General features: G+C 39.7%; 1 protein-coding gene across 1 annotated transcript in view; it reads right to left on the reverse strand.

Annotated features, from left to right (window-relative positions):
* PLCE1 (phospholipase C epsilon 1) overlaps positions 1 to 11,902 on the reverse strand; it is a 197,364-nt gene that overhangs the window by 26,246 nt on the left and 159,216 nt on the right. The window contains exons 20-25 of the mRNA XM_018562672.1: positions 11,286 to 11,415; positions 10,749 to 10,790; positions 6,202 to 6,326; positions 4,821 to 4,938; positions 3,078 to 3,209; positions 2,409 to 2,699 (exon numbers count right to left, since the gene is read on the reverse strand). Of these exons, the coding sequence (XP_018418174.1) occupies positions 2,409 to 2,699; positions 3,078 to 3,209; positions 4,821 to 4,938; positions 6,202 to 6,326; positions 10,749 to 10,790; positions 11,286 to 11,415 (838 nt within the window). The remainder of the gene's footprint in view (positions 1 to 2,408; positions 2,700 to 3,077; positions 3,210 to 4,820; positions 4,939 to 6,201; positions 6,327 to 10,748; positions 10,791 to 11,285; positions 11,416 to 11,902) is intronic.

Below are 11,902 nucleotides of genomic sequence, written 5' to 3' on the forward strand. Positions count from 1 at the left end.
GTTTTGCCTTGCCTAGGGCAGCCCCAAACCAGAATACACCACTGCGTTCAGGGACCACCAATTGAAATAGATCCGACTGACCCGGATCGCCTTGGTATGCGATCCGGGCCAGTCACAATTAGGCAGCGGCAGCCAATAAACAGGTAGGTTAGACGGCTGCTTCCTCCTCGCTAGGACCCAGTGAGGCCCCCGCAAGCGGCCGTCTAATCTGCCTGTTTAGAGGTCACCGCCGCTGCCTGATTGTGACCGGCCCGACTACAGAGGCGATCCGGGACGTTCAGGTCCCCCGTGAGAGCCGTACAAGGCCGCTAGGCAGTGATGTTGAACGTTTCTTAAACCCAAGCGCCCAAACTGCAATACCAAACTTATTTTCAGCGCTGGCACTTTGAGATAAATAAATTGATTTTGCGTCGCAGTTTGGGCACTCGGGTTCAAAAAGGTTCGACATTGATCTAAACTAACATATCATCCAAAATGATGTGCAGCATTACCTGCAGCATTACCTTAAAAATCACACGTCATACTTTACAAGGTGCTGCAGTAAAAATTGGTGTATATGGTTATCTGATCGGTTATCAAGTATTGTAATATAATTGACATAAAACACAGAGGAATTAGGTACATGTTAAACTGTTTACATTTAGGACTGCAAACTTGTAAAGGAAATTTGGACACTCTTATTTAATCTGTAATTATACAACAGTAAGAGCACTAATGTTTACATTACGAGGAAAAATCATAGTAAAATCATTTTATTGTAAACAACCAGTGAGAACAATCTTAGTTTTCAGGGAATGTCAGGAATGAGGATCAAAGCTAACATTCAGAGTTCGCACAGTTAGGCCAGATGTGGACATATACAGAGGTTAGCTATATTCTGTAACAAGAGCTTTGAGCACATGTCATGAAATCATGCATAAATAACTAAACCCTGGGAAAAGGCAGCAACTCCACCTCAAATTAAGATTGTGACTTCAATTGAGTCACGCAATAAAAACAATTGTGAGAAATTCTAATTTAGAAGGTTCAACATTTCTATTAAAACATACATTTACATTGTTAACAACACCTCTAGCACTTTCTAAAATGTCATTTTAAGATCACTGTCTAGAATTTCAGCAAACCTGATGAAACTGTGCGAATTAACATAAAAAAAATCTAAAAACTGCTATTCTTGGTGTGTTTTATTTTACAGCAAACGTAGTTTAAAAATAAACTTTCCACAGACAACTGGTTTACATTCGGGGGGAAAAAAAAGCAGAAAGGTGCAAGAAATATGTTTGACAAAGTTTGCAGGTGCTCTGCAGTTCATGGAGTTTTCTCCGATGACACAAACACCTCTGAAACCTGTCACCAGAATATGTTAATGGTAGAATCACTAACCCATAAGAACTAACATGTACTGCTAACAAGTACTGTGCAGACCAGCAGGTGAAAGACTTCCAAAAAGGTTTAAAGCAGACTTTACAGCAAAGTCACCTTCTATATCAGGGCCCCCTTCTCCATCATAAATAGCAGCTTAAAAAAAAAGAAGATTTTGAAGTGTTGGAGGTAAGTATTGAAACATAGGATTAACAGTAGAGGCAAATCACATGTGCTTGCCTCTACTGTACACAGGCATCTTCTTTCAATGCTAGTAAAACAACCCTGTGCGACCTCATACTTTGTTCATGGAAAGAACATTTACAACTGCCCAGTGTGACTACTTACAATTCAGGACATATTTATTAGTTCTCTGACCACCCAGACTATGTCAAAGATATGGTGCATAGAAGCTTAGAATTCTGCACAGCTTAGTGTTTGTGGTAGCTGGGCAGATCTCTCACACACTGCAATAGCTAGTCAGAGATCTGCCTTTGCTCATTTAGATTGCAGAATGAATGGGACCTACAGAAACCCGATCTGAACTAGTTTGTGTACACAACAGTAAGTGGTTCATATGCTCTCAACCACTCAACCAAGAGGAGTAAACGCCTACATGACCTGATATTTAAAAGAGAATTTGGTTGGTTCCTAGGGAAGTATACCTGATGAAGCCACAACGGGGAAAACATGTTGCATTAGAGTCAAAGAGAAAATCAACTCTCCATCCTCTGTGTGTTCACTCTTCTATTTGGAAGAATTTTTCGCAAAACACTGGCAGGGTTATTCACAAAAAGGTGAAGAGTTTGGGGAAGGCAGGAGAAGTGAACAATCTAGGACAACATAGCTGATCTGGAAAGTGAGCTGAATTGGAGAATTTTTCCAAATCAGCTATTTTGGCCTAGAATGTTCACTTCCCCTGCCTTCTCCAAACTCTTCACCTTTTTGTAAATAAACCCGTAGGTCTTTATTGGTCTGCCTAAAATACTTACTTTCAACATGAAATAAATGCAATATTACAACTGATCATACAATAACTCACTTACCATCCGTTTGGTAGTTTAGGGCAACCAACTGTATTCCATGAAGCCAAAATATGAGAGGATGTGGATTTGAAGAGTCGATGCGTGTAGCAGCTGGATATGTTCTCAATAGTTGGTAGGCAGTGTGTTGAATCAACTTCTGTGAATAACGTCTACATAGACGTTTAGCAGCGTTTTCATTCAGTGATGAGATGTGGTAGCACCTAGGGGTCCGGATAATGGCACTCAGTGAAGTGCTTGGGTTATATGGTGGTGAACATGGCTCCTCCCAGCTCTGCCGTGTGTCGGCTGTACCTGCAAGCAAAATATTAATTTTCTAGAAGATGAATGAAGGTACATCCCTTTACCCACACCAGTGCCTTGCAAAACCCATATAGTTCTGTAAGTAATTGTTCTGTGGAATCTCCCCATTTACACTTTTTTCTTAAGTAGCTGGTTACTAAGTTAATTACAGCCTCAACAGCCCTTAGCTGTCTCTGCACACATACTGTTTCAGGGCATATAACAAAACCAGCCCCTAAAGGTTATGTTAGATGAATATTTCACTTTGGTGGATAGCCCTTTTAAAAGACCTATGCTGTAATGGAATACAACATCAAAAAGACATATAATGCGTCACGGAATACAGCCACTTCCCCAATATTAGAGCAGAATGGAATATACAGCAATTACCTCTTCCAGATGTTTTGGCCAGTGTTGTTGTTTCCCCGGGGCTTGTTCTACCAGGATTGTTGCCAAAAATTGACTTCCTGCTTTTTCTTTCCTTTCCTCTGCCAGATCCACATGGGTTTAACGTCGAAAGGCCTGTTCCCATAAAATTAAGACTAATGAACCAAGCAAGCAGACCAAGAGGGCATGACATTTTCCGTGGCCTTTTTAGATGATTTTTTATGGAACTGAACCAGCCTGTCCTGTGCAACACTACATCACTAATCTCCCATCCATATCTTCTCCATGAAGTTTACATCTTCACCAGTCCAAGAAAAATACTAACTTGACACAAGAATACACTGAGCAAGGGAAATATGTTGTGATCACTTTAATATAACTGAGATTTGGAAGTACATATCAATTAATATTCAGAGAATTGTATATGTGGGAGGGGAGTGCATCTTCCCATAGGCTCAATTCTAAACATATTTAAGTGTGTAATGGATGTTAAATAAAATATATTTAATCAGTTTTTTTTTCTCCATTTTAAATCACTTGACTTTGCAAGGATGTAAAAATTCAAGGATTACAAATATTCCGTAAGATACACTTTGATCATCCTCTCTTACTCACCCACCTCTATGCTTTTACTACATGACTTAAATAAAAAAAAGATATCTATAATGCACCCATTGTAATTCATCCAAGAACATCCCAGTCTTTCACCCAGTTGGGAAAAAAACACTTTTGACACCACACGCTAGCATTAAGCTCCACCTTTTCACTATCATAGCTGCAACTTACATTATTGCGTGCAGGAGCAGGGGGCTAGTAAAGGCAAGGTGCAAACCTCTTTTCTGCCACCCCTACAAGCTGTCACCTGATATATGATTAATACCGAGTACCGATACCAGCATCCCAAGGTAGCGTGGGCTCGGCTTCCCGGCCAATCAGGCCGCCCGGCTTCCTGAATGGTCAGGAAGCTAGGCTGCCCCGCAGAGTCACCAGGCAGTGTGAATCTGGCTTCCCAGCCAATCAGGAAGCCGGGAGGCAGGTCATGACCCTCTGCCCTGCTTTCTGATTGGCTGGGAAGCGGTTCCATGCACCCTCGCGGCACTGCCGGTGAGAGGGAAGCTCCCTCTGACCAGCAGTTCCTGTATCAGGGGGAAGTATCGGAGCATTTGGGCAAGTACAAGTACTCGCCCAAATGCCCAGTTTAGGCACCAGTATCGGTGCATTCCTACTAATCAACATAAAAATTTTATCAGCTCCCCGATTATTGTAAGGAATACAATTGCATAAACAATAATGCCATGTATTCATAGTAAAAACTGGTAATCATTTGGTCTTGCCATAAACATTGTTTAAACATGTTTATTATTTATACTATTGACTGCTCAATTTTGTTATAAAAAACATGACTATTAACATGATGAGATTATGTCCAACAGTTTTTCCCATGTTACTACAAGATCTGTATATTTGGATGCTCTCATTGTGTATTTATTCTTGAATAGCTGCTTTGGACATTAATTGCTCTTTTGTTGTTTGTCTTTGGTGTTGTTATGTAGCAGTTTATTTATACAAAAGGCTAATAAAAAGTGCCCTTACCTAAATGTGAATCTAATCTAAACTTTCTTCTACTTCAAAAGAAGATGTTCAGAGCAAGTATTTATTGATTTGGCATATAGCCAGGTATAGAGCACTCTCCAGTCAACATTGAGGAGGCTGCCAGAGAATGACAAGATAGATGATTTTACTTACCAGGAAACTTCACAGCTTGGCAATAGATGATAAGGTCTGATAGTTCTGGTGCAATTTGTCTACTTTCTTTCTTGTTCTGAGGGAGGTAAAACTCTTCGTCCAGTTCCATATCATAGACCTATATGTGCAGTATTACATAAATGTCAGGTGACAGACTCACTTTTAAGTGCATCTCCAAAGATGATTCAGGCAGTCTCACTGGAATAATGATGATCATTTTTCGGCAAGTTTCAACAACTCAGCTCTCAGCTCCTTTCTTTATGGTCAAATTAAACTGCAAGCTTATCAGTTTTCTTTATTGCATGAAAAGGGGCAGTAAAAGGACGTTCTAAAAGAGTTGGTCTGTCTTGCTAAGCTTGATATAATTTGCTTCTTTTAGTGCTATTCTTTACCTTTATAACAATATAAATGATGAGTTTCATATTAATGATGCCATGAGGTTAAAAATGTAACCTTTGAGTACAAGAGGCTGGGTTGAGGCAAAGTGTATACAAACTGTATTTTTCCTGTAACAACCATTGATTATCGAGCTTGTGAAGTAAGCGCTTAACAGCTGATGTAGGAACATTATTTAAATTCAACAGTGCTGTAACTAGGCTACTACAGCCATAGTCATCATGTATCAGTCCCCATCTAGTCGACACTGTCGTTTTAATGTGATCACATGACAAATCAGTGTTCTAAGAATTTAGTCTCCCTTGGCTCCTTTCTTTCAAAGTGGAGGAAAAAAAACACAGATAACTGTTGGCCCACTCTGTGCCTCAACAGCTAAAAAAACCTCTGGCTACATGTGGTTATAACTGGCAGACTTGCTCTATCCAGGAGGTGCAGAAAACTAGCAACAAGATAACATTTAAGTGTATGTAAACCCAAACAACAAACGTTGAAACAACAGGATCTTTGATCCTGTTAGAATATTCAGAGTTGTCTTGTGTCCTCTGCTCACTGGTGTAAACTCAAAGAGCCCTCCTAGTTTTCATCTAGCACAGGGGGTAGGCCACCTTGGATTGCAATGCCTTGCAACTCACCACAGCTGGTGTGCCTAGGTTGCCTACTCCTGATATAGGGGTAGGGAACAGAATGGTTATCTTTATGTTGTGGAGATGTGAGAGTGGGAGTGGTTATGTAGTTTAGCAGATGACAATGGGCAGAGCTGACACAACATAGTCCACAAAAATGTTGTATGTTGTTAGCCAACAAAAGAAAGAAAGTGCATTTTTAGCAGATTAACAAGTATTTTTCTGTACGTGCGTGGTCTTTAAGGGATAACACATGTGGAAATGTTTTTAATTTTTCCTTGACAAACACTCTTTTTTTTAAAAACAAAATGCAGCATATAACCGTTATTTATTGTCATGATTTAATCCAAAAAAATAACTACCTTTCCTTTGTTGTTAACACTGTTGCCATCAGTCTTCTTGATCCGCTTGGGCCCCTCCTCATTATACTCAAATTGCAGTTTGTCACTGCATGGTTTACTTTCAGGGCGATCATCCAGAATATTATCTGTAATTATATGAATGACAAGGTAAGAACAGCAATTCTCTTGATGGATCAAAACACAGCACCTATAATTTGTTATCTGGGTGTAAAAACAAAACCTCTAAACAGTTATAACTTTCATTTTCGAGCACCAGCCAAATAAAAGCTGCAAACAAAAAAAAATGCACTTACCTTTGTATATTAGCAAACTACAATACCGGCAGATAAACGATGGTCGGAGCTTCCCACTTTCACTGCCAAATTTGGAAAATACCTATATTATATTTGTAGCAGTTTAGAAACAACTGAGCAGCTCTACCCTCTTGTCTCCAATCCCTGCTTGAACCTCGGTGCCTGGTAAAGCTTCCACCGGAGCCTTCACTGAGCAATAGGTAAAAAATCGTCACTCGCAAGGGCATCCATCCATCCAGTACTTTATTTGTAAAAAGGCATAACAGCAGCAAACAAACAAATGTTTACATGTTTCAGCCCCAATGCCTACGACTAAGGCCGGGTTTGGGGGCTGAAACATGTCAACATTTGTTTGTTTGCTGCTGTCATGCCTTTTTACAAATAAGTACTGGATGGACGGATCCCCTTGCAAGTGCCAGGTTTTTTACCTATATTATATTTGTTACATGTTCCCATTCACATAACATAAGCAAAAAAAATATTTACAAATGCTTGCTACAGTTTAAACATGCTTTTACTTCGGTTAGGATTTCTTTGCTTCTTAAGGGTTGAAATCTCTACTTGTTTTTACTTATTTGTAATGTTAGGAGGGGCTCTGTGGAGTGAGAAGTTAAAAGAGTACAGCCCTGACTTGTGCATTGAAATGTTAATGAAGTTAGATAGGGAACACAAACACAGTGCTCCTCCCTTGTGTGGAAGTGTTTAATAATTAAAAGGAAAAAAAAAAAAGGCAAAAATGTACTCACAAAAAAAGCAGCCTATAGGGAGCCTTGATATAAAAAGTCTTGACAGCACAGGCAAAAGCCTCTGAACAGCACGGCTTGCACTATACAGACGGGAGCACAGGTCCTTCAAACTGCATGTCAGCTTCTAGTTTAACCCGTTTTTGGGTGACATGCCCCCTTCATCAGAACATAGCAGTCTTCTACCCTGCGTGTCATATCTCGTATAGTATCCAATCGGGGACCGGTCACTTGGATCATCCGATCAAGGGGAGTGTCCTCTAGGATGTCACATGACCGCCATCTAAGACAGTCTAATTTGAACTGGGCAGGCGGCTATGTAACCCGCCCTGGGTCCGCTCTCAGAGTAGCAGGAGTGGGCAGGCAGTCAAAGCAGCAGGAGCAGATGGGCAGTGTAGGGCCCGCCCCTCAACCAATCAGAGGACGGGGCGGAGTAATGTCCATGATTGGTATTACATCAGTGAAGCAGGCTTTTGGAATGGAACTCAGATATCTAAACTTTGAGCTGTGAGTAGATGAGGGGGGCCGTAGAGTTTCCAAGATCCATTTTAATCCATCAGCTGGTAACCCGTATTTACATGCAGAGAGTAACCACCACCCCAGATGGATCCAAAATGTTCCTGATGGACAATTTGGAAGACTGAGGAGAATCTGCACATTAGATTCTGACTATCAGACACAGGGTGAAATCCTAAGAAAGAGGTTTCTTGATAAAGATATGATCTGGGTCTTATAGATGAAGCACTTTGTAAACATCTGGTCCCAATCCCTAAGAAGAATAAAGATGCCAACGAGTTCTATAAAATCAGCTTCTGTACCCAATTTAATGATGAGGGTTTTAAGATTTCGGGCATCCTGAAAAAAACATTGGAGGATACTCCAAGAGGACCCCCTCCTTACAGGGTCTGTATCTAGATCTAATAGATGTACATCTATCAGATCTCCATTTACCCTGACTGTCCAGGTGCTGCCTACTTGTGAAAGCTGTTTGTTCCTGCATTCCTAAAGACGTGATGGATCTGGCGCTGGTGGGATTATAGATTTGGTGTTAATGAAGTTAATGAGAGAAACACAATTATGACAGATCACTGAAGGTGCTCAGAAAAACCTGGAATCAGCAATGTTGCCTGGTACAACAAAACATCTAAATGGTAAGAAATATTATTGTAAAAACTATTGTTCGGTATGCTGTGTGAATAGGAACACTTAACAAACATATAGAGGAGTTTTCTGAAATTTCACTACAAAAAGTGGAAATACACTTTAAAGTGATATTAAAGTCAAAATGTTTTTAAGCGATTTTTAAATGCTGATAACATCAATTGTAATGGATGCTACTTCTTGTTTTCGTTTCCTGAAGAATCAACTGATCCCCTGAGCACTGGGGTCCTTGTATCCTGTTTTAGGGTGGCTCCTTTCCCTTGCACGTTCCTATGGAGCCACGCTTGTGTGGGTAATTAAGCTCCACAAACACACAGGCACAGCAAGGCAAGCCACAACACTTTTCTCCTCCTTTCCCTAAGCTAGTAGATGAACAGCTGCTGCAGAAAGTATTGTTTCTTGTAACGTTGTACATGACAGGACGTTCAGGGAAGCCAAGCTGAGATAGCTGGAACCAGCTATTCAGAAACATGATGACTTTGAGTGCTAAAGCAAAAATGTAAGTAATTACGTTGCTGGGCAATGTACATTTCATTGATCTGGATTCATTATTGAAAAAAAGTTTGTGAGTTTAATACTATTTTAAATTCTGGGCATATACAGCAATGATTTCAACCTCTGTTATGATATTAAAACTGTCCACAAACAAACTTTGGTGGCTGACGCTGTTTATTTTCAGCTGTGTACAGCCCAATCTACAACAGATTTGTCCATCCCTCTTCACGATTGAGTTTGACAGAAAAGGGACATCCAGTACAGTACAGGTAATGCAGCATGCAAGGGAAAACTGAATAGGTTGTGTGAATTACACACCTGTGAATTAACACATTCACAGATAAAGAAAGCCACTCAATAGCACAGCGGACATCATTGAGAGTTGAAAGCTGAGGACAGCCTACTTGGGCCAGTTATTATCCTAGGTACTGTATGCACAACTGAAGTGTATATGTCAAAGGGATATAATGTACCATAGTTAAAGAAATCTTAGAGATCATTTTTTTTCTTGCCTATGTGAGATATGTTGTCCAAAGTAAGATTAATGTCGGGAGTTCTCCACTGCACAAAGACACGCTGGACCTGAAAATATCACTGTGCTGGTCGGCAGCAATGATTTCCCGTGGACACACAATCTTCACAAACCTTTGTAAAGGAAACTATGTCTTCTATCACCTATTTACAGTTTTGTTAGCTATATCTGTGAATGTGATCAGGCTTAATGTAATCTTAGCAATAAGTGCATATGATTTCAATTCCAATGTTTCTGTGTGTATTTTGTGTATATTTATGTACAAAGGGGCAGCCATATTTGCTCTGCTTAGTAGTATCGCACCATGATTGTGAATATTTTCTCTCTCAATGCAGTCAGGAAGCATGGGGCCTTAATTACATTTCCCGATATACAGATGAAAATCAAAGGGCACTTTTGCAATTTTGAATAATATGGAACAGCATGGGACTAACGTAAATGTGAAAATTACATCAAAATGGCTTTCAAGTAAATGTTCCAATAACTTAAAATGTATACTTAGTTTCCTCCTAAAACCCATTAATGATTTTGATACACTTCCCCAATGAATATGATTATCACTAAAGCCACAACAAAGATTATCACCAAGCCACAGACAGCTGGGGGCACAATCAAGCCATAGACATACGTATGCACATTGGGGGAAGAGCAATTGCAATGAGAGTAGCCAACGCCATAGAGCCAGCAGGCAAACGTAACATGCTTTTACACCATACAAATGCAACGAGCAAACGCAAAAAAAAAGAACACAAATCAGATTGGGACAAAACTGCAGATGTTATCAATCACTTGCAATAATGTTTACCAACTCGGCACAACTATTTTCATACTTTGTGGTAACACCACAGGTATATTAACAATTCCAGAGATCCACATGAGAAAATAACATCACCAGTGGTTTTGGATTATGTAAAGATAACTGAAGACATGCACTGTTAGCAGCTCATGAGGCGCACTCATTTCCAACAGCAAATTCTCCTCACAATATGGAGCTGAAAATCTAACATATAGCGGGCTAATTTTTCTCCTGCTAAGCAACCAGTTCTGCAATACAGACCTGACATGCATCACGTGAGCAAGCAACAGTCGCTGGTGTTACATTTATCATAGAGTGTTTCTTGAGCTGTGATATGTACCAAAAATGAAAAGAGGAGCTAGAGCCTACATATCACAACAATAATATTGTACACCAGAAATATAAGCACACAAGGAAATATATACACACAAGGCAACAATTGTATTTCTGTGAACAGAGAGCTTAATTAACAGGGGATGAGTGTTATAAATCCATGCAGTTAGAACATCCATCGAAATGGCTTTTACCTTCCTGGCTGTTAGGCGCAGGGGAAGCATTAAGGACATCAGCTACAGGAAAAGAGTCAAATAAGCAATCAGAGAAGGAAATGTTGAATAAATAGGCAATACAAGTCATTATGATTCAGAAATTAACAGGATAAAGGAAAACATGATGGCTAGAAGCTGTTATCTGTTACATACATATAGATACCGTAGAATGGATCTCTATGGAAATACCGTACAAGCTGTGATTCATGCAGTGTCATTAGTTTGTTAGTATATAAGGACATAACGTATTTGCATTATTGCTTTTTAGGTGCCACTTACACGTTTAGAAATCAACTGTGACTTTCCTGCTAAAGAAAGCATTATTCTTAGCCAGTGAAAGCACGCTGTCCTTAATGTTTGCATAGTATCTATACAGAGTGACAGCTTTAAATAAAGAAACTTATTATTTAAATGAGGCATCTCTAAACTGGTTAGTTCTACTAGTAAGAAGAGAAGCAGAGGCAATTTGTTTAAAGTTACCATTAAAGTCAGTTGGCACAAAATAAAGCTTCATACCATCTGAAAGTGATTCATAGTCATAGTCATAATCATCTTCATCATCCTCCTCTTCTTCATTGGTAGTGCTGGTATTCAAAACCTGGGTTCCATTGGTGGCCTGTGCTTGCATGTTTGCAAGCTGATGGGCCTACAACAATTTAAAGGGTATAAAACAATGTTATTAATTGAGGTCACAAGCCTTCAAATGAGCTACAACAATAAACTTGCTTTCCACAGAGCTTACAAATATGGGGGCTGTACAGTTTTCACAGGTTCCCCATGGATCTACATTAGTTAATTGCAGGAAAATTAAGTTATCTGGAGAGCAATATGGGACTGGGTTTGAATGTGCAAAATCTAGTGCTGTTAGACTTATTTATCCTTTATTACCTGGTGAGTCACTGACCTAGAATAAGCGTGTGCATATTAGGGATCAGGATACATGATATGCAAATACCTGTTCTAGGTTTTGGTGAGGCAAAATAGGGATGCCAGCCACAGAGCCTGCACTTTCAAAGCCAAGTCAATAATGAAAAGAGAGGGTCCCAATAGCTCTCACTGCCATCAGGATACTAAAGGAAAACTATATAGAATTACAAAATTACAGTAAAACGTATATAATATAATATATATAA

Source organism: Nanorana parkeri, unplaced genomic scaffold, assembly GCF_000935625.1.
Source record: "Nanorana parkeri isolate BGI_ZX_2015 unplaced genomic scaffold, ASM93562v1 scaffold590, whole genome shotgun sequence".
Lineage (NCBI taxonomy): Eukaryota > Metazoa > Chordata > Amphibia > Anura > Dicroglossidae > Nanorana > Nanorana parkeri.